The 23117-nt window shown below is 41.4% G+C and overlaps 1 protein-coding gene across 4 annotated transcripts; it reads left to right on the top strand.

Annotated features, from left to right (window-relative positions):
* Window positions 1-2036: 2036 nt before the first annotated feature.
* Window positions 2037-15027, top strand: plekha4 (pleckstrin homology domain containing A4). 4 transcript variants are annotated; one of them, XM_029457093.1, is made up of 24 exons: window positions 2037-2263; window positions 5859-5925; window positions 6016-6114; window positions 6198-6270; window positions 6381-6481; window positions 7217-7335; window positions 8547-8759; window positions 8848-9148; window positions 9593-9652; window positions 9776-9928; window positions 10381-10440; window positions 10554-10634; window positions 10737-10889; window positions 11006-11104; window positions 11489-11594; window positions 11838-11911; window positions 12092-12196; window positions 12276-12357; window positions 12583-12632; window positions 13117-13236; window positions 13324-13710; window positions 14454-14575; window positions 14678-14778; window positions 14887-15027. In XM_029457093.1, exons 2-24 carry the CDS (start codon window positions 5860-5862, stop codon window positions 14919-14921), a joined length of 2760 nt encoding a protein of 919 aa, XP_029312953.1. In that variant the 5' UTR covers window positions 2037-2263; window position 5859; the 3' UTR covers window positions 14922-15027. The 4 variants fall into 4 exon arrangements, with proteins under 4 accessions (XP_029312953.1, XP_029312954.1, XP_029312951.1 ...); XM_029457094.1 differs by lacking the exon at window positions 2037-2263 and adding an exon at window positions 3462-3638 and having other exon boundaries at window positions 14683-14778; XM_029457091.1 differs by lacking the exon at window positions 2037-2263 and adding an exon at window positions 3462-3638.
* Window positions 15028-23117: the final 8090 nt, after the last annotated feature.

Genomic DNA, 23117 nt, shown 5'->3' with positions numbered 1-23117 from the left:
AGAATGCACTATCAACATAACTGCTGCTGTTGAACCTGCGCAGCTTTCCTATGTGCAATACTGTTGCATAACACGCTGCAATAAATACACTTATCTAATTTCATCCTCTCATATCTAATTTCTCATTTCTTGCATTGCATGTGTGCAACACTGTCGGATAAACTTGTCCCTTACTTTCACACACAATCCTCTTTTTCATATACGTATACAGTTCTATATTTTGTATTTATCTCATCTTATCTTACTTCATATTATTTTATCTTTATGTGGCTTTGTGCTTTTTATTGCTGTGCTGACCCGTCCTCTCGTCCATTTCATCGTCCCAGTGTTCACCTACATATGACTAATAAACTAAAACTGTGTTACAGTGAAACAAAGTCATTTCTGGTCTTTATGATGCGTCCACATCTGCCTGTGAAAGAAATAATGTGTCATTTATTAACAGCATTAAAAGATAAAACTCAGCTTTTCTCTTTTGATGAGCTGCGTTCAGTAGCTGGTTCTAAATTAGTGTCACTTAATGTGCTCGCTTGGTATTATTCCCACCTGGTCCAACACCACTCCATCTTTAATATGCAGCACTCATTTAATCTGACACTATTGGTCCCAGCAGATTTACTGTGATGTTGCTACTGGCCCGCGTTCAAACTGTCTGCAGGCTAATGTTTGGTAGTTGGGCCTTCATGTGCAACCCCCCCGAAATATGAATGTCAGGTTGGTTTATACACATTATGAATTATTTATGATATAATCTTTTTTATCATGGTTCAAAATATAATGTGTTAAGCCCAACAAATCATCAAACCCCAACAAACATTACTGATGTCAACATGTTTAATATTATCAGCACGTTCATATGCAGGCAGTGGGTTCTTTAATCCAAGACAATATAACAATACTGGTAATACTTCACTGGTTTATTGTTTGTATGTTTATATACACATTTGGAGGAGATTATAATACTTGTTTGTCTTTTACATTTACTTAGCAAAATACACAAATCATGTGATTGATGAGTTTTTGTATACAATATGATTATTATAGATTAAACTGCATAGTTTAAAGTGATTAAAATGATCTCACGCAAAACATAACATTTGTCCTTGCACATCAATCAACATTATTCCAATTATATATTACTGACCAAACCGTAGGAGCCATATTATAGCAATATTATTTGTACTTTTGATACTTTAGGTGCATTTTCTTACAATAAATATATATATATATATTTATTTATATATATATAAATATAAATATATATATATATAAATATATACAAAAATGTATAACAAAAAAAAAAAAAAATATATATATATATATGTATCTTCTGGGCTTGAAATGGAAGCTTTACTTTGCATCTGGAAAAGTGTCTTTCTGAGTTGTTAGTCCACCTGTGATCAGACAGCAGCATCATCTTCTATTAAAAGTCGCCACAAGATGTCTTGGCTCTGGCTTTTGTATTTAAATTCTGCTCAGACAAAGTCATAATCAAAATCATAAATAAGTTCTGTGTGTTTTAGCTGCATTGTAGATCTACGTGACTTTTTGATTTGAATATCTTTTAGTGATGAGTAAAAATGATTAAACAGCTCCACCTGCTGGACTGTTGTCCTTTGTACACAACAACGTCCAAAACATTTTATTCTCAGTACGGACTGAACGCATGTGGAAATGTATTTGACTAACTCTGTATGTAATATTCTTTCCTTCACATTTTGTTATCTTCCATAGAGTATGTGACCAAGGTGGGGGCTGTAATGTGATTTTATAGAATAATATCATCAATGCTGCTCGTATCATCATTAATATTTGTTTGAGATTTAAAGAGTTCACTTTATCTATTCATACGATCCTTTTATTTATTTATTTATTTAATATTGAACGGTTAAATTGCGGGTTAAGACTGCCTTTTGTTAAGAACCACATTTCCCATGAGCTTTGAAACCACTGTCCCTGCTTCCTGAATGAGAGCGCCCCGCAGCTTGTCGACTGTGTAACAGGAGAGGAGCCACGCAGCTGCCAGTCAACAGGGATGATTGTGTCGTATGCTAAAAGGGACAGGTTGTAAATATCTGGAGGCAGACTGAGAGAAATGGACATGCTGGGCATCTGAGGTCACGACCTTCCTGCTCAAAACCAAATGGCCTGGTCACGTGAGACACTAATTATAAGATGGCATGATTACTGTAGTTAGTATGTGCCAAGGGTGAACAATAGCATAAACATGTTCCTATCAACCAGCCGGGCCTTCAGGCGTCCTGTGAGTATATTTAGACTTGACTTTCGTCCTATCTGCTTGTTCTTATCATAACTCTTAACATGCCTTTCATATCCTTCTCTGGTACAATAATGTCAGCTCTCCTGAGGCATCTGTAGTGGCCCGCTGCTGACTGAGCATCAGCCTCCACTTTTCCTTTGAGAGCTTTTCTCTCTGTCTGGGTTCTTGATATATATATATATATATATATATATATATATATATATATATATATATATATATATATATATATATATATATATATATATATATATATATATATATATATATATATATATATATATATATATATATATATAGAGAGAGAGATGCTCGCCCTCTTCTCATCTTAAAGCACTGTACACCTGTTTTCTCACAGCTTAGTGAAGCACCATCTTCCTCGTGTACTGCACGCAAGTTGTTGCACTTCAGTTTCTGTCTTGAGAATATTTGAAGAGGAACTCGACAAGATGCTGAGTCAGTGCAGCAGAAAACTTCAAAAAGAAGAAGCAAATGTTAAAAACGTCCTCTAATGCTGCTCGGGCTGGTCCTCATCTATTGGTCGGTGGGGAGAGGCAGGGGGGGGGGGGGATGCTAGTCTTCACTGTACTCACTGGATCTTCAGACTGTGCTTGGTGTCTGGAAGCAAGTACTGTAGGGTGTGGGTTACACAAACGATCACGATGAAGAGTGTAACTACCAACACGTATTGTGTAAAATATGTATTTTCATTTTCTTTATACCTGATTTATTTGTAATATTTCAGTCATTTGTTTGCAACTTGTTTTCTTTCATAAAGTTTGCCATGTCAACACAGCTGCTAGTATTTCGCCTCAGTGCAGCACTTCTTACTGTGAATGGTCAGGCTTTCATCAAGGCCGGCGTCCACATCTTTCATCATCATGAAGCTGCATCCAAATAGCCGAGAAATGAAATTCAACTAACGCAAAGGGGCAGAGAAGAAGAATGGGAGAACAGCTGGGTTTTTTTTGTAAATTCCTAAGTCACAAACCCACACTCAGCGAAAGACAGAGAGGCTGTCAAGAGCAGGGTGAGAGGGAGGGACAGTGAAGAGGGAGAAGGGGCTCACAGAGAGCGCACTGTTAGAGGACAGAAGAGTGTCAACAGCCAGCGTAGGTAGATCACCGGACAAACACTGCAGCTACAAGTCCGAACGGAGGCAAGGAGTGAGAAAGGGACAGGGAGGTTCACACGTGCGAGGAGAGAAGCGAAGGGTAGCAGCAGAGTGTTGAGGCTCTTTGGGCAACAGGAGCTTTCGGTAGCCAGGAAGAGGGCAGTCAAGCCTGAGGAGATGCTGTGAGGAAGAGTGCCAAGTGATGGAGCTCGAAGCAGCCAGCAGGCGGGCGCACTTACTCAGGTACAGCAACATGGCATCTTAATTATCATTTATGTCTTGTGTAATTGAGTAGCTAGAGAAAACTATTAAAGTCTTGCTTAATTAATGGTGTATTTTTACGTTAATTTGATAAATCTTTCAGTCATTTTCTAGTAAAGGACTCATGGTTAACAGTATTGTGACGCAGCACTGTAATGTTTTATCTGACTTCTTCTCAGTTTTGCCAAGCTGTGATAACCCAGCTGTACTTACAAAGGGACGTTTACATCTCCTATAGCCACATGAAATAAGCTGCGTACGTCATAAGTCAGTATTCTCATACTTAACGCCTTACGTCACTACTTTACTTATCAGGGTCAAACGTGCAGTGATGATTTCCCTGATATTAAAAGAGATGAGAATGTAGGAGACATGCAAATGTTTTTGTTGATGGAGAGGGAGGATATTTTATTCAACATGCTCTGTGTCCAACTTCACATGATGCTCCAGAGTCCTTTGGCTCCACAAAGCGCACTCTGTGTGGTGCACAGACCCACCATTTGTCCTCCCTTGCAGCCCTCTTTAGCATTTTAAGTCTTCTCCTCCGCGATCAAGTGACCCCCGCTGATTAAGAAGGAGATTTTCCAAATATTTCACAACACCCACGTAACCCCCAGTGGCTATGAGGTTGGTCGTCTCCACTCTCATCTCTGACAAAGACTGGATTGTCTTCTGTCGTGTACTCCGTGTCTGACTTGTAGAGGATTGTGGTTGATTGCGGCGGATGAAACATGTCAAACCTCTCGGTCACCCACGAGTGCTTGTGGAGGCTGCATGTCAGGTGTTTCAAAATCATCTGAGGGTCAACAATAACTGCACAGTTTAGATAAGCTGTAAAATAAAGCTTTGCTAAGGCAGCAGGTGTTTGAATGAGCTGATAATCAACTTAAACGTCTTAATAAAAATAGATTTCAGTAGACAAGTGTGTCAGTAAATGAAATTACATAATTCATATTTACATATACATAAAAAATCTGCAAATACAGTAGTAGTATTCAAAAGCATACACATTTAAATTTAAATAAATATTAAAGCATTTTGGCATAAATGGAAATTGCAAAGAAATCTAAATTCAAATTGAAGATTAAAAATAAAGCATTTATACCTAAATACATTGAGAAATTAGTAGAGAAATAGATATTTCCTGTAATTCATGAAGAAAATGTTACTTTATATATTACTATAAGTAGAAATTAAAGATATAAAATAAGAAATTAGATTTTGTATGCATATATTTCATTATAAGGGCCTGGCAAAGAACATCTGATCAGTTTAAACTGTACTATACTTGAATAACAGAGCACATATGTAACAATAACTATATACAAAATGAGTACTGTGTTGAACAGTGCAGGTACAATGTGACCTGAAGCACAGAAGCAGATCTGCTGATGGTCACGTGTCTGAAGCGCCACATTTGTCTTCACCCGGCCGCTTTACTTTCCCGGCTCCACACTCTTTTATTTTGGTTTTCTGTCCTCAGCAGTCCACGCTGCAGATCTGCAGTTTGGGACGCATTCCAAATCTCTTCTCTCATACCAGCCTGCTGCCAGATTGGTTTTCACACAGTCCCGGGGCCCCTCCCTGCTACCACGGCGATGCAGCTGTCACCTGTCAGTTTCTTGGTGGGGATGCGCACTGGCCTGTTGTCGCTCAGAATAGAAATGTGGGAGAGTTATTTTGCTGGAAGTGGGAGAGAGAGCACAACACCAAGTATCTGAGAGGATAAACAGTTGACTGGGAAACAATCTCAACTATATGGGAATGTGGCAAATGTGTCAGAGCGCTGTTCATGGGAGCGACTGATTGCTTCTACAGAGGGACGCTCGGGGTCAGATTGTGTTGGTAAGGCCTCACGTCTTAGCCTCACTCAGAGTTCATTCATCTGTGTGTGTGCAGAGCTTCGATACAGAGAAGAGTTGCTCGTGCTCGTCACGTAACACGTGTATTTATAGTTGTGAAATGGTATTGTGGAAAGTATTTGTTCAGAGGTTGTGGTAAACTATAACTGTACATGTGTGTCAAGAATCCATTACAATTTAGATGTTGTGTGTATTTCTGTGTGTACCACTATGTAAATACAAAAGTTTGTGACTGTGAAACTCCTTCTAATTAACTCATCTTCCTTTCCTTTTTACGGGAATGTATGCGTCTGTTTTTAAACCGCAGTCTATGTGTGAACGTTTGTCTTTTCCACTACAGAATGGACCAGGACAGAGTCAGCCAAACATCCAGCCTGGCCACCATTTCCTACTTTCCTGTCATACAGGTTTGTTTTAAGTCTATCTAGTCATTACGTGCACATGTGGACATCTTACTATGACACTGTTATATTATTATCTTCCTCTTCGGGTGACAGGAAAGCGATGGGAAGGTGCAAACATTTGGCAAAAGATGTCAGGCTGCCAAGAGAGACCCGAACTGCTCTGTGGTTATCAGAGGATGGCTCAACAAAAAAGTAATTTTCCAAATATGGCATCTGCTTAACAATTCATAACTTCATGATCTAAGAGCAGCCACTAATGAATGTCCCTTATGCAGGACAGCTCTGGTTTGAAGCTGTGGAAGAGAAGGTGGTTTGTCCTCTCCAACTACTGTCTCTTTTACTACAAAGGTACGCAGCGTGTAGCGCAGCACTTTGTCTGCAATGAAACCCTTTCATGTGCTCTGACTGTACAACAATGCATCTCCTCTTTTCTCCACTTCTTCTTTGTCCCCCACCAGACAGTAGAGAAGAATCTGTGATGGGCAGCATCCCACTCCCAAGCTACAAAATCCTGTTCTGCACACCACGAGAATGCAAGAACAGAAAGTTCACCTTCAAGGTAGCATCATGTGGTTACTCGTCCGATCGATGAATACATTGTTAACATTTGATTTTAAGTCTTTAAAGCGGTTGTTGATCACCAAGTTAAACTTTTATACGGGACTCTTCTTACTCCACTGAACACTGGACCTCTTTCCTTATTTGACACCCATCCAATCAGGATGAGTCAGAGCACTTAAAGCAACATTTTTAATTAGGGTTCAGTATTGTGGTCAATTATAATATACAATATTCAATTCATTAACTTCCGCTCAACCAAGGACCTTTGATCCATTTGAGGGGAATAATAATAAAATAATAATATTTTTTTTTAAAGTAATAATAATAATAATAATAATAATAATAGTTAATTAATTATTATTAATAATAATAATAATAATAATATAAGTAATAATACAAAAAAGTAATAATAATAATAATAATAATAATAATAAAATTATAAAATTATAAAATTATAAAATAATGAAATAATGAAATAATAAAATAATAATATTTAAAAAAAAAAGTAATAATAATAATAGTTAATTAATTATTATTAATAATAATAATAATAAAATAATAAATTAATAATACAAAAAAGTAATAATAATAATAATAATAATAAAATAATAAATAATAAAATGATAAAATGATAAAATAATAAAATAATGAAATAATGAAATAATAAAATAATAAAATAATAAAATAATAAATAATAAAATAGTAACATTGTGAATGATTTCTGTAAAACTAGGTGGTGCACCAGGGAATGCGCTCTTACTTCTTCAGCGCTGACACTCAGGAGGACATGTTGGGTTGGGTCCGAGCCCTCAGTCAGTCTGCTGCTATGGAGCCAAACAGCTCTCTGAACAGGTACAGCGCTATTCACAACGGACATGACGTGTTACACCAGGGGTCGGGAACCTATGGCTCGCGAGTCATATATGGCTCTTTCGATAATGCAATATGGCTCGTTTAACATTTTTTAACATGATTAACAAGTAATAAATAATTATATTGTGTCATAAGTAAAAACATTTAGCAGCGGATTTGTTTTTAGTTCTCCCCTCTCCTTTCCTCCGCTCTGTCTCTGGCTGTAGGTGAAGGTGCGTTCACACGTGTGTGCGTAGGGGGCCGAGCCCCGCCCTAAGCGAAACCGAGCAGAGGAGAAACTGCACAAAGCAAGCAGTAGACAGGGGGTGTCAAACTCAATCACAGGGAGGGCCAAACACGGTCCACATTTATTGAACAGGATACACATATTGGATAAAGTGCAAAAAGATATGGAACATATTTAAGTCAACTGCAAACGGATTGCTGAGCAGTTCAATTTAAATTTCTGAGCTGCAAATGCGCTCATTTCATCAGCAGAATGCGCGGTGGAGATGGTTTGTCAGTGTTTGGAAACACGCAGTGACCAAAGTTTCCTTCTGCATCAGAGTCTCCCACAGGCAGCTCGGCTTGGAAAGCTCTCACTGCATCACACATGTCCGTGATCACACGGCCCTGAAGCTGCAGGTTTAACAGTGAGATGCTTCGTTATGTCGCACACACAGTCCCGCTCACATCGTCCCAGAGATCTGTGGTGTCTTTCCCTTTGCTTTCCAAAAACTTTCATTTCATTCAAACATTTAGATACTTCCTCAAATGTCTTTCCCCGTGGTTGTGCCATGCATTGATTTAATTACCAAAACCGGCGGGCCAGTTATGACAGACATATGACATTTTCTCGCGAGACGGATATAATTGCCTTGAGTTTGACACCCGTGCAGTAAACACTGAAACGTGCACATAAATGAGATAAATAACGTAAGCGTTTAGTTTATTTAATAAAAGAGCACATGTTCAATGCAACGCTGATACTGCTATTAGTACTCAGAGACGTGTTATTCTTAAAAAATGCACGCATAAAGTTGCATTCAAATTTATATATTTTTATATATGGCTCTCAAGGAAATACATAAAAAAATATTTAGCTTTTATGGCTCTGCCAGCCAAAAAGGTTCCCGACCCCTGTGTTACACAGTGAATATCAAACATAATAATGATTGAGGCTTTTTTTTCTGCATCTCTGATCCTCTCAGGCGTTGCTCAAGTTATCAAGATTTCACACAGATCGGTGACAGCAGTGAATCAGTGGACTTCCCTAAATCCCCCTCTGATGGAGAGGGTCTCTCGCAAAGACACAGGCACGTCAGCAGGACTCTGAGCGAACCGAGCCACCTCACCAGTGGGAGGACGGGGTCATCGCGCTCAGAGCAGAGGGGGAGGCGGAGTGTGCGTCAGAGAAACAGCAGGTTGTCAAATGGCACATATACTTAAAGGTAAAATCATCAGAGAAACATTCCACCTTTGTCATTTCTGTTCTGTGTTCTCTTCAAACAGAACACCCAGCCCGCCTGATTTTAGCAGAAGAAGAGCTTGTGGTCCACACCAAGAAGAAGATTCTCTTCCCGGCCAAAGCACACCACCCCTGCAGTCAGAAATGATTGGATCAGGTTCTTTGACCTCAAGAGGTCAGCTGGGGTCACGACCTCACACACCGGTGGGAAGGGTTGACATTCGACCTAATGATGAGACGCTCATGGGGCCACAAAGCCTGTACTACGCACCAGCCTCTCCTCAGCTGGAGTTCAAATCCACTCCCAACACTCCAGTCACTGAAAGGTGGCAAAACATAACCAAGGTCAGCTTCAGTTATAAGTTGCTTTTCAGTTGAACAAAAACATTTAATAAGCTTATAAAACTCCACACGTTAAAGATTAAATCAGTGGTTGTCAATCTTTTTGGTTGGTGACCTCTTAAATAAAAGTAGTTAGTTGTACCTTGTTATGTTTTAGATGTCTTTGAGACATTTCTCCTTAAAACCGTTCAAACATCGTCTTTTAAATAATTGCTCGAGGCTCAAAGATGAGCAAACAAAACAACGATTATTTGATACATATGTGCTTTTACTTAATAGTAAATGCAATACTTGTAATATAGTATTTTAAAACTGTTGTATTGGTATTTGTACTTAAGTAAAGGACCTGAAGTCTTCTTCCACTTCTGCTGGAGGAGCCTCTAAACGTCATTTTGAATCACAAAACATCTCATGTTGCTCACACTTTATCTTTTCCATTGATTACAGCCTATACCCACCTACGGGTCTGTGCATCACATCTCGAGTGGGAGACGACCTTTAGCAAAGGTGATTACAATACCAACAACACATTTCAGGCAAACATCCAGACTAGTGTGCAGCATGTTTTGTAAAATGCCATTGAGCGCTCTTGTTCTTACTGTACCGTCTACATATCGTCTCTTCCTTCAGAGCTTCTCCACAGGGGCACATGCAGACTTACTGCCCCCTTTGCCCCCCTCATCGAGAGCCACACATGCTCCCCACCACCCACACCACCACCACCACCACCATCACCACCATCACCGCAGCAATTTATCTGTTTGTGTGCTACCGCCAGCTATGGTACAGCTCTGTGTTCCTCTGATGTCTCGTGTGGACTCATCTTTCTATCGATATGAGCAGCCGTGTTTTATAGACTTCTTGAGTTGGTTTTGTGACTTGTTTTATGTCCATGTCACTCTACTATATTGCCACTAATGCTTATTGTGTCAGTTTTTATTTGTGACTAATAAATCACATATTGTGCTCATTGTTTTCAATGTTTATATTATATATTATATGTGTGTTTCGTCTCATTTTTATGACTTCTGCCATGATTACGCTACATGAAATGAATGTTACATGAAGCAGCTGGTTGCCAAATTACAAATGTAGCTTCCTTTTCTTTCAAATTCATGATCAGTGGCTGTGGCTGTATTTACAATCACACATTGTTTAAAGCTGGTCAACAGGAAGAAGCAATATCAGAAAAGCACTGTACTGTTTAACAAAATGATAACCTTGATGCATTTCAGGCCGCGATGCCCGACCCGAGGGAAATCCCAGCAATCAGGCCTCTTGAAAGTGATGCAGACGTGAGTGTTCACAATGTTTCATATGGCTCTTGATTCGTCACCAGAGTATGTTGCCTTTATTTATCTTATTAGATGTTTCTCCCTGAGATTTCACTTTGACTTTCACTCTTCAGGTTGTGTTGACGAGGTTGTGTGGGTGTGACAAGCTGCTCCAGTCTCTGTCTGTAGAACTGGCCCAGCTGCAAATGGATAAGGTGAGTAATTACTCCACAGACTACAAATTGAATGCATCTTAAAGTAATAAATAGCAAATATCAAGCAGCATATTGTGACAAAGACTTTTTTCCCTGTTGCAGGACAGCGTCCAGTGTGCCTTAGAGGTGTCCAGACTGCAGCTGGACGAATGGAAAAGCCAGGGGCCCAGGGTCCAGGAAGAACCACTGACCCAGAAAGCATTGCTCCAGGAAGAGCTGGTCACAATCCGGGCCAGAATGTGTGATGTATCATTGGTGTGTAATAACCAGAATGAGACAAGCAATGAGTAGTTTAATCTTATACCATTAATCATTCAGCAGGGACGTATACACTGCAGATTCTCCTGATGATTTACTGTCTTTTTATTCAGGAAATGGAGAGAGTGTGGAGTCAATATGAGAGGATGGAGAGTGAACTGTCTGTTATCCGTTCACACCTTCAACACATATGTAACTTTGGAGTGCCACAGGTAATTGGAAAACTATGAACTGGAGTGTGTGTATGTGTATGTGTATGTATGTAAAGCTTTTAGCCTCTGACCTTAAAGTCCCAAATGTCTTTCTACAAATCTTTAAAGGGGACATATCATGAAAGATTCACCTCTCAGTGGTTGTGCACATACGTGTGTGTATCTACCAACTGTGAAATTAGACAACTGTGGGCTGCCTTGGTCAGAAAACATGAGGTTCAACAAGCCTCCCCCTTCCTATGTCACATACAGGCTTATACGGCTTGAGAACTACCTTGGCAATTTTTCTTGCAAGCCAAGCAGAACAGACTGGGCTTTTTCGACAGAGGCGGGGGGGGGGGGGGGGGGGCTTATGAGTAAAATCCTTTTGTTTCTTGTTTGAAGGACCAGTCTCAGGCCCAGAGAGAGCTGTGGATGATGGAGGACATCCTGGCTGGACTGAAGATTAACAGGGATCACTTCCGCTTCCTGCTGGGACTACAGAGGCACAGTAAGCATCCGCTCTCTACCTTGTGTAACAGGTAACACAAAAAAGGTGTTCTTTCAACGTTTTGTGGTGGCGGTGCCGGTGGTGGGTTGGATTTTGAAGTCTTGAAAGTTCAAACAATTACTTCTTGCCTCCATTTGGGGCCGCCAATGCGCAAAGTGACCTTGTTCATTTTGATTATGTACATGAGACCTGACAATACATGAACAGTGTCAATACTGCGACCTTTACTGTCTCCCCCCTCAGTGTTCCAGCCGACGTCTCCACATCCTGGATCCCCTGGCTCTCCCACAGAGAGGCTGCAGAGTGGACTGCCAATGGTACGACTCCTGCGCATTGTTCCTTTGTTAGCGACCCCTGACGTCTGCTCTCTGCTCAGGAACAATCAACAGAACAGCAGGATTTGCAAGCCAGAATTGTCTGTTCTGGTTATCGCCAATACCGGTATATCGTGACCCCCCCCTAATCAATATATATCCTGTATATCAATCGACATACAGGACGTGGAACAAGAGCCTCCACTCCGCCCACCGTTACCTCAGGAGCTAGAGGAAAGCCACCATGGCAGGGATCAGGGCCAGGCCTGGACAGAGTCGCCATATGAGGTGTGAAGTATAGACATTATCAATGTTATTAGCATGTTTGACATTTCTTTCTTTAACATTTCCTCTGCTTATGTTTCAGGGAATCTACAGCCACACTGTTGATCCTGTACACAGAACACAGCCCGACCTCCTTAGTGTGAAAGCACAGAAAGACGCATTCGGTTGGTGAAGATACACTCAATGCAAATAGAATACCAGGAAAGAGTGGTATTAATACAATGTTAAGGCCTGTAGACGAAAATGGTCAGACATATCTAATATTAAAGAGCTTTAATAGGTGCTTTATGCAAAGGTTTTTCTTTGTTTTGTCTTCTTTCCTCCCACCCATCCTCTTTCATCCCCTCTATCCTTCTCCTCCTCCTTCCTCTATTTCATTTCATCTCCAGAATCTGGTTCAAAGTGGATCCCACCAGATGCAACGAACCAATCAACCAAGGTTTGATTCTTGCTCATTTCCTGGTTGCTGGTTATAACTGTATCTGGATGTATGAAATGTGTTCCAAAATGCTCCAAATATAGAAGCAGTCAAAGCACATTTTTCCACATTGCAATCACAGCCAAATTCCAATTCTTTGATTCTCTCATCTTTCCTGCAATTAGGGCATGTTGCAGTGCCTGTTGTAGGCGAGAGGGGGAGGCAGAGGCACGTGTCTCAGTGCAGTAGCTCAGTCTTCTCACATTTGCCACCCAACCCCCCTTTCACACATGCTCAAACACACACGCATGCATACAGTATATGTGAATACACAGATGCAAGCCGCCGTATGCAAACATACACCTCTGCATAATCACACAGCTGTTTTTTTTGTATATGCAAATACATGGATTCTGGTTCTTGCTTTACCTTTTCTACATGCATACTGCTGAGGTGCAGGGTTCGTAAATTACTCATAATCTAAACAGGCTACATTTTTTTCTAGAAGATGAAGATGACTGAAGAAGAGCAGATTGAGCGGATAAAGAGGAATCAGGAGAGGTTGACTAATAGGAAGAAACCCCCCATACCCCCTCCAGGTCAAAGTTCAGAGACAAGAGAGGAGGTTTGCCAAGTCATTTATCAGTATAACTGACTGAATCACTACATTATAAACCTTTACATTTACTAATGTATCTCTGTCTTTTCTCAGGCCCCCTTTCCTCTAAGGGTGACACGAGTTGTTACAGCTGTTCTGCCGTCCTCTCTTGTGGCCAGAAGGGTTTCTGTTGAGGATCCCCCGCCTGAGCTCGACACCCCACTGCCCGAGCAGATCCCGCCTGAGATGCAGCAAAGACTGGCCGAGCAGAGTAAAAAAATGTCGAATAAGCCACAAAGGCGTCTGTTGCTGGAGGGTCCCGATCAAAAGCATTCCTCGGCAGAGATGCACCAAAATCAGGCTGTTAAAAAGACAAACAGGCAGCAGCATCAGGGAGTACTGAGGTCCAGCAAGAAGGAGTCACGGGCAGAAGAGAGCTCAAGGAATCTGGTTCAAGACCAAGCAGGTTTAAGAAATCTAAGTGAGAGCTTGGATGTCAAGGTAAGAAATAATGAAATAAAAAAGAAATCAAAGACACAAGTGATTAACGCACAGCATATTCAGAAATATTATACCACACCATACATTTTCCTGCCCATTATAGTCCATACAACTATAGGTTTAGTTGTCATTGGCTTTATTTCCTCATTGTTTGGGATCCCACAGGCACCACTGTTGTATGTAGACAAATAAGAGATAATTATGCTTCTAAAAATAAATGTTTTACTTCATTAAAACCCAATATGCAGAAATGTATTGAAGTGGTAACCCTTCTCTAACACAAAGAGAACTTGCACAAGAAAATAAGATATATATATATGATGTTGATGCACTAAATGGGATATGGAAACTCCTTTGTTCGAATAAGTTCTGACATAGCGAACATTTAACCCACATGATCAGCTGTTTCCCCTCTTCAGCATCTTCCCAGATATTTCCATAACGCGCAAAAACATGGCTGGTAGTAGCAACGACCAGAACGTGTGGATCGATGGGGCCAATACCGGCTGACATGAAAGAATAATTAAAACTTTCCCAATTGAAACAAATTCTCTCCATTTATTTGCCAGCTTCAGACAGAAACTAGTTCATTCGCTCCAAACCAGTTGATGGAAACGCGTCTTAATCGTATTTCTTTTTTCCAACATTTCAAAAGTTTGCAAATCAAACGGAAACACGCCTATTGTCAGGTCTGTTTTTTGAGCTGTTAAAGAGGGCATGCTAATGTGACAATGCTTGAACAGACGGATGAAAGGCCCTCCGCCTTCCTGACCTCTGACATGAACCCTGACCTCTGTCTGACCCCGGAGCAACGAGAGGCCAAACTTCGTCGTGTGGAACGAATCAGGGAGAGAGTCATAAGAAGGTGGCGTTTTCTTTGTCATTTTTATAAATTAAATGTATGTACATACACTGTAAGTATATGACAGGGTCCATAAATGTGTTGATCTATCTATCTATCTATTAGTGCAGTCAGACAGAGTGCTACTACACACGATCAACTGCCAATCAGGGGGGAGAGGCAGGAAGTTCCCCCTGACACAGCTAGAAAACAAAGGATAAAATCAGGTACGTATTTCCCAACACAAAATCGCTATTTAGCCAAATAGCAATAGTTAAAAGCAAACTAGCTATATACTTACTTACTGGCGAACTCTGCTCTTTTCCTGTTTTCAGGCCAATCGATCCTACGATGGCTATGGAAGCTGTGATCACATCAGAGGTCCTGCAGACCGTCAGCTGTCCAGCGGAACATCTCAGGATGAAGATGAAAGAGAAAGACATGTGAACAAATCTAAAAGTCAAGTGAAAGTTGGGAACAAAACACAACTCAAAGATCACAGTGGAAGAGCAGTGGTGGCCAAAACTAAAATCAAACGTCCAGCTTCACCGTATCACATCTCATCTATGACTGTCTACCAGAAAGATGGAGGCAGGGGATTTACAAGTTGCAAGAATGGAGACGAGCAAAAGTTTGAAAAACCTGCCACTGATGATGACGAAATAGATTTTTTATCCTCCGATCTGAGATCCAAGTGGTTCCTCTCCAGCAACCAGTGGCAAGGGTTCATGCCTGTGCACATCTCTGGCTTGGACTCGTGCAATGAGGAGATATCCGACATCGAGAACCAACCGGCGTGCACTGATGATGTGACCGATTCAAATGAAATGTCATCCTCATTCAGTGAAAGCTTGGAGAAAATGAAAGAGAACCATTCACTATTCTATAAGATTGCATGCGACATTAGTATTTCAGACACAGATATAGCAAAGAATGATGGATACGCACAAACGCCGTCGAGGCCGGAAGAAGAAGAACTGGTGATCACTGAATCTCTGCCGGATGAAGCGACGCAAAATGTTGGAACATCTTCTAATAAAGAGAGCCATCGTATGTCATCAGACCTTAATGAAAATAGTCTCTCAATTAACAATGAACTCCACGATGTAACCCAGGACAAAGCAGCATTAAATACCTCAGTCAGTGCAGCGAAAGAGGCTTGTGTTTATGAAGACATCCCTCAGAAAGAATGTGACGACACCTCAAAGAAAGACAGCCAGGTGGAAGTTAAAGATACTGTCCGTGGAGCTCCTGTTCAGGACGCTGATTCTGATCAGGCCTTGATTAAATATGCAAAGACAAGACAAGAACAAAGCGGGGCGAAAGCCAGAGCCGGAGAGCCGAAGAAGCATCGTAGTCTAAGTGAGGAAAACGAAGGAGACAACACCCACTCCATCACTGCAGCCAGCTCCGCGTGTGAGGGCCGAAGTTTGATTCAGAGTGCCTCTTTAGCGAAGGCACGAGTTACAGTATTGAGGACAAGTTTGTAGAGGCAAGAACAGCAACGGCTTAAAGAGCTTAAATGAAGGACAAGAACAAAGTTAAGTGATTAATGGAAAAGGAAAAATGCCTGAAGAGGAGGACTTGAAGTGACCTAACTTTTGATGAGAGATGGTAAAATGGGAACATACAATTTCAGGAATAGTCATAACATTTCCATTATTCATAATAAGTGGTTTGAAATGGATGCGGATATTATAGACAGTCTTACAAGTAGTTCATGAATACAAAAACTATGTATGCAAATACAGTCACCAAATGTATCGTGGAATACATGCCAAGTATTTGAGGTTAACTCTTTCATTCCTCTCAAAACATGCTTTTAACATAACACTGAACTTATACATGATTGCTGCTTGTGGATGGCAAAATAACCCCGTTGTTGTTACTGTAACAAAATGTGTTTTGTATCTCACATATCCTGCTTAATAAACATGTTGTGTGCTACATCGAGACACCGACTCCCGCTTTACATGTGAAAGAAACACATTTATGTTCTCTCATCTCATACAGCTTTTATTTTTTTTTGCTCAATGAAACCCCCCCCCTTCCCAACTCCCTGTGGTGCTTAGGTGCTGCTCTCAGACAAGCCCTGATGCAGAGGTGCACAGAGCCAGTGAAAATGCCTTTGTCACTTTAAATCCTTGCCGTGTCTCAGTCGATGACATCATTGTCTGAGAACACATTACATCACCCCTTCCCAGGCTCTCTCTCTCTCTCTCTCTCTCTCTCTCTCTCTCTCTCTCTCTCTCTCTCTCTCTCTCTCTCTCTCTCTCTCTCTCTCTCTCTCTCTCTCTCTCTCTCTCTCTCTCTCTCTCTCTTAAAGACAGCACCACCTTATGTTTACTGGGCTGCACACACATGCACTCATACAGAGGGAGAGAGAGAGAGAGACTCGCTTATCTGTTTACAAATACGATATCAATATCAACATGCATATTATTTCAGGACAGCATCCATAGATGTGGCCAATTCCACACGTGTTAAAGCTACAAGTTGGCATTTAGATGTAATGACATTCAGTTTAAACATATTCCTGCCATGATTTATTATTACTGGCATGCCACAGTTAGGGCATCCCTGATTATTATTATTAAATAAAAGCTTGTCTTTTTTTTATTACTATAATCATATCTCAAACGGCATGCAACAGAATTGGGAAAATAGGATATTTATGGAAACGACTTCCATTAAAGTATTGCTTATAAAGTTTGAGAGATTATTGGCATACTATGGATCAGAATATTGGATGCCATTATGCTACTAAGACCCACATGAGGTCTTTCCTCATGATCTGAAGTTGGGCCTACAGGACATCTCCACACACGTATAGATGTATTTTTGCAGGAGCACACTGCAGCTATAGTATGATGTGCACAATATGTATGCATGTTGTTTATCATATTGTATTTCTATTGAATGGGTGCATTTTGACTCAAGCTGCACCTGAAAAGGAAATATGGGCTAGTTGCAATAACATGTCATTCGTTTGTCTCTGATATACATACACACTGTATAATTAATCAGGTGTTTGATTGGCCTTCGAGTGCGCGTGAGTGCTGTGGCGCGCGCGTAAATCACAGAGATGCGGAGAATGCTGAGAGAATGTTTCTTTAAGACCCATTACCTTCCAATCCGACAGAGGGGGAGTCTGTGGTAAGGTGGCGTATCGTCTCTCTCCGCGTCCCCCCTCCTCGCCGTTTACATGTGGAAAAGGGAGAGACAGAAAGAAAAGAAAAAATAACACATACAGTAAGCTTTACTCCGGTTTCGGGGGCACTGGCACCGAGGCACGATCCGCGGTGATGGACCTAAGGGATATTTAACCTCAAACATGGACACTACAGGATCCCCGCGATGACTGTGGTAAGGATGCAACTTCACACCGCCCCATCGCAACCCAGTTTCCATTGAGACGGAAAATAATATCCATCGGACTACGCGGAGGAGAAATATACATGCACTAATGTAACGATAAATGCATGCATGTGCGTGCATGTGTGATAACAAGTATTGTGTTGTGAAGGATTGAGGGGGGTAGTGGTATATACGGGTGCATGTGTGCGTGTGTGTGTGTGTGCGTGTGTTTGTGGAAAGGAAGGGAGGGGGGTACTATTTGAATAGGGGCAAATAGGTTTATATCAGAAAGACTATGCAACGCTCGGTGCCTATGTCAGTGTCAGGAATTGACAGGTGTGTTGGCAGCACACAGCACGATTTATTTAGGGCGCGCTTGCTCGCTCCCGTTTGCATACAGTTAGGTGAGGTGAGAGCGAGAGAGCGAGAGAGAGAGAGAGATGATAAGATGCCACTGTATATTGGCCTACTATGTGTTGCTTGTAATTAATCATGGCTGTAACTAAGCCCTTTGCCGTTGGGAGCTTTGTAGTCAAACCTCCCAGCTCGTCTCACTGCTGTCACTGGTCCTATATGGAGATGCTTATATTTCTATAATGTCTGAGGAAGCCAGGCCCATTACTGAAAATGTGTGAAGTGCATTTCTGGGCCATTCTCCTGACGTGATGCTTTTCACAGTCGATCTCTGAAGAAGAGATCCATCTTCCGCTTGTTTGCTTCAAATGCATTTTTAGCACACGAAGAGCCAATTTAGAGATCCCTACACTGCTTCTTTTTTTTTTATTTATTATTTTTTTTTTTACTATAAGAATGTAGATTCGCGTTTGCGTGCTCGTGCGCGCTCGTGCGCCTATCATCAAATGGTCTTTCCTCCATACATCCAGAAATGGAGGTAGCCACAGACCTGTCAGCCTCGTCATTTCCCCATTAGCCCACTATGCAGTGTGGATGCCAGCGCAGTTAAAGAGAAGCGCGGATCCCGGTGCTTTCATTCCCTTTGCCCAGCTGCCGACAATCACTTATCGATTCCAATGATCCGTTTCTTGGCCAGGGGGTACTGTTTCATGGTATTAGGAGGGAGAAGGAGGAGGAGGGGGGTGGGGGGGGGTGGCGTTCATTATTAGTCGCTATATGCTCTGCTTTTATTGAAATGTAGAGTATGCATCCGCCATGCGTGCAATCTTTCGCTGGCAAGGCGATTTAACATGTAACAGGATGTAAAAACCGAGCGCAGAGACCCTTTCCTTTCTTTAGTTCTAAATGTCGGCGGCTGTGGAAGCCTGCAAAACCTTCTCCCCGCCCCAGTGTCTGGTGGAGGAGAGCTGTTTTTACTGCTCTCTCTCTCTCTCTCTCTCTCTCTCTCTCTCTCTCTCTCTCTCTCTCTCTCTCTCTCTCTCTCTCTCTCACACACACACACAAACACACACAAGGCCATGGCATTTTCTCTTTGCCCATTTTTTGGAGGCACAGAATATTTAGTAACATGATACACAGCCTAATTGGGGGCCTTGTCCTAATTGGTCATATAGCAACCAGATACTGTAAAGCAGGATTCAGTGTGGCTGTGTATGATGATGATGATGATGGTGATGATGGTTATGTGGGTAATCATAATATGAAAACCCCCACATGTGCACACACATACTCAATCGATTTCAATGTGGTGACACTGTGACATTAGCTCACCCATTACACCAATGAATCTAATGCAGCTGCTTGATAATGTAGCTGTACTGTAGCTCTTTTATAGAAACATGTTATCATTGTTTTCAAGCTGCCTCTCTGCAGCAAGAACGACAACTAATCAAAGAGAAGGTCTCAATAATGCTCAAGAAGCCGTAATGTTGACGGCATGATTACTAGTGTACAGTGTCATTTTGATACACTGGACGTGTAGTGTGCTCTCTTTTTTTCTAGTCATCTCTCTCTCTCTCTGTCGTCCACACACACACACACACACACACACACACACACACACACACACACACACATCCTGAAGGCCAGTGACCTCACAGCTGACTCTTCAGTCAAAACTGCAGGCTGCACAGTTATGTTTTGCCTGTACTGAATCAGGACTCCAGCGATGAATGTTGTTTTTGCAGCACAGACTCATCATGTGACACTGAATACAGTGAACTATTAGAGTACAATATACTGTAGTCTGCAGTAATTACATTACCCTGTTTTCTGTTTCCCCTGCTGAGCTTATGAAGAGCTGCCGGTAATGACAAAGAGTTTTTCTTACAGGCCACCCTGTACTTCAGCAGAAGCATGTTAGGTGTTTAAAGGTCCTGAGCCGAGTAAATATAATATAAGTAGATATTTTGGGTAGTTTGCTTCACAAAGTAGCAACTTGGTATAGTTTAATCAACATATAAGATATTCAGTCTTGCATCAGTGATGACCGTCAGTGGAGCGGGGAAGGAAGGAAGTAGTTTTTTAGTGGGACATAAGGTGAGGTTGCCAAGTACTGTAGCCAGCTCACCAGCGTGAGGAGCTCATTTAGAGCTGTATCAGGCCTCCTATTACCAGCAAGCAGTCCCCATCTATGGTTCCGCACGTCCATATGATAATACAGCGACACGACCACTGACATGTTTTCACTGTTGCTGAGGCCTGTGTGCTAAATACTGTATGTTTGATTCACAAAATGGATGATTTTGGTTGGACAAAGACATTCTTTATTGCACTGCCCAGTCCTACTGACGTACAGAAGCCTGCATGAGGCACTAAATCAGTCCAAACCACTTAAAAGTATAAAGGCCAGTGCAAGCCCATGAGTATTGTAGACTAGACAGTGAAGAATATGTTAGGAAAGAGAGGGACATGAAGCGCTATAATAATGCTGATTGCCTGAATCCATACCCTCTGTGTGCAGCATGACACAGAAGCATTATCCAGTTAAAACGCTCCGTTAAAAGATGCAGACGATTTACAACAACACTGATTAAAGGAAGATTGGTGGAGTGAAAGCACATCTTAATCGCAGTTACATACTTATTCTGTTAGAAAAACTGAAAATGAGAACCCGTTTAATATGTTGTCATCAAGCGGTACTTGCACACTTAAACATGTTTTTGAGCAGTGAACTAAATGACATGACTGCACTGTGATGAACACATCAATGCTGCTGGTAATATTCACATTTATTAGCAAATGTATGAAAATCCACATTTCATTTTTGTCTCCACTCGACACATTTGTCAAGTTGCCTGACTCAGTTGTGCATGCTACTCAAATGCATCTTTCATTTCATTCACTGTAACCTGAGAGTCTAAAAGACTCACATTGGACATATAAGCAGACATATGTATTGGAGTTGTCATCACATTATTATGTACCAAGCAAACATGTTCTTTATTTGATCATAAATGCTAATGCTAACCATCAGTTGGCATTACTGTCACATTTCCATAGACTTTAAACTTGCAGCTCACTCTTGTGATGTCCTTTCTCATTTGTTATATGCACAGTGAGGTTTATTGAGGGGGATCTAATGCAATGCCTGCTCTCTTTTTCAGCTCTCACCCCCGGTGCTGTGAGGAGCTCTGCCTCGTGGACACAATTTAGGAGCATCGGCCCTCTTTTATCCCTTCCTTCCCCGTAACCCCTTCCCTTCCTCACCCTCCGCCAATCCCAGCCACCCACAGAACGGCTTACCCGTAGATACTCCTTCCTCTTGCATAACGCAGGAACACATAAGTATTCTAATCATATACCATGCAGGTTGGGACTTCAACTGAATATAACACATACATGCAACACACAGAGACAGATATGAAGTTCAAAGGAATGATATTTTTGGAAAACTGAAGATGCAAAGATTCGTATTTTGTACATCAAACTTTTAAACACGAGGTTCATAAAAACCCCAAGGCACGACGACAGACATTTTGCACGCACAATCCCCCATTTAGTTTTCTTTATTAAATTGACACACGCGCCACGGTCTCATGATGATGTGCGAGGTGATGCCCACCATTTCTGAGGATGGGCGAAGTGGGACTGGTGGAGGTCCTTCCTCACCTGCCGGGACAGGAGTCGGAGGCTCTGGAGGTGCGATTGTAGGAGGAAGCTTCAGTGGGAGAGAGGCCAGAAGCGGAGGAGATGAAGGAGGCAGCACGGGGAACCTGGAGTCTTTAATGGTCAACATGCTGACAGAGAGGGAGAGGCTGCTGGATAACCTGAGGGAGACACAGGACTGCCTGGGCACGGCTCAGCTCCGCCTCCGCGAGCTCGGACACGAAAAGGAGTCACTTCAGAGGCAGCTCACTATCGCACTTCCACAGGTACAACAGTGTGTGGAGGAATCAGTTTAGTTTGAAAGTGAAGTGTGTGTTTTGGCTGATAGAACTGTGTTAAGTTGAGCACTCCTCTTTGTGAGGTAACATTGCTTATCCTCGCTGCTATCAGTGTCTAGTTATGTGCGCTTTTCCAGAGTGTGTGTCATCGTGAAGCGAGCTCATGAGACAGTAAGCCTTTGCAGTGACAGTTCATGCAGAGAGACACTAGAAAGTGGACGTTAAATACTTCCCCCTCTGCATCTTCAGAGTTTCCCCTCACTAATGTTGTTCTTACTAATGCACGGGGTTTATGTTTCTATCATCTTCTGGCTATTTAGTCTAAGTTTCATCCGCAGTTTTCCTCTCATTGTTTAATCAGGTTTCATTGTGTTTGTTGACCATGTTGTTAGTGGATGATTAATGACGCTGGAAGCTAATATGTTAATGGCTTCAGCTTAACTAAATGAAGACTTGATTTTCTAGGAATTCTCTTTAGTTAACTTGGTGAAAATGCTCATTAACAATAACTGGAATTTAAAGATGCTTTCCTACATTCATCACATGAGCAGCTTTCTCTTCCTTCGTTGGGAACAATCCCAAACTGTGATTGTGTATTGTGTTTAAACGATGATTCTGTGTTAAGAGATAGTGTCATTTTCATTATTTTAAATCAGAAATGTATTTTCACAAAGATTTTAGATCTAATTTTGATGTTTTAAATAAGAAAGGAGACAAAAAGAATGAATAGAATATTTTAAACTTTCTCATTGTCATAACATTTCCACATGCTTTGCTTGTTAGAAGAAGTGGATACACTACCATAAAAAGCTATGCAATCAAGAAGAATACAATTTAATATAGGAATGCGCGATATGATTTTGTTTGCTGGTACTGATAAACGATAATTACCTGCTTCTCATATATAA

This window comes from Cottoperca gobio, chromosome 19 (assembly GCF_900634415.1).
Source record: "Cottoperca gobio chromosome 19, fCotGob3.1, whole genome shotgun sequence".
NCBI lineage: Eukaryota > Metazoa > Chordata > Actinopteri > Perciformes > Bovichtidae > Cottoperca > Cottoperca gobio.
This window is presented reverse-complemented; position numbering and strand designations above follow the sequence as displayed.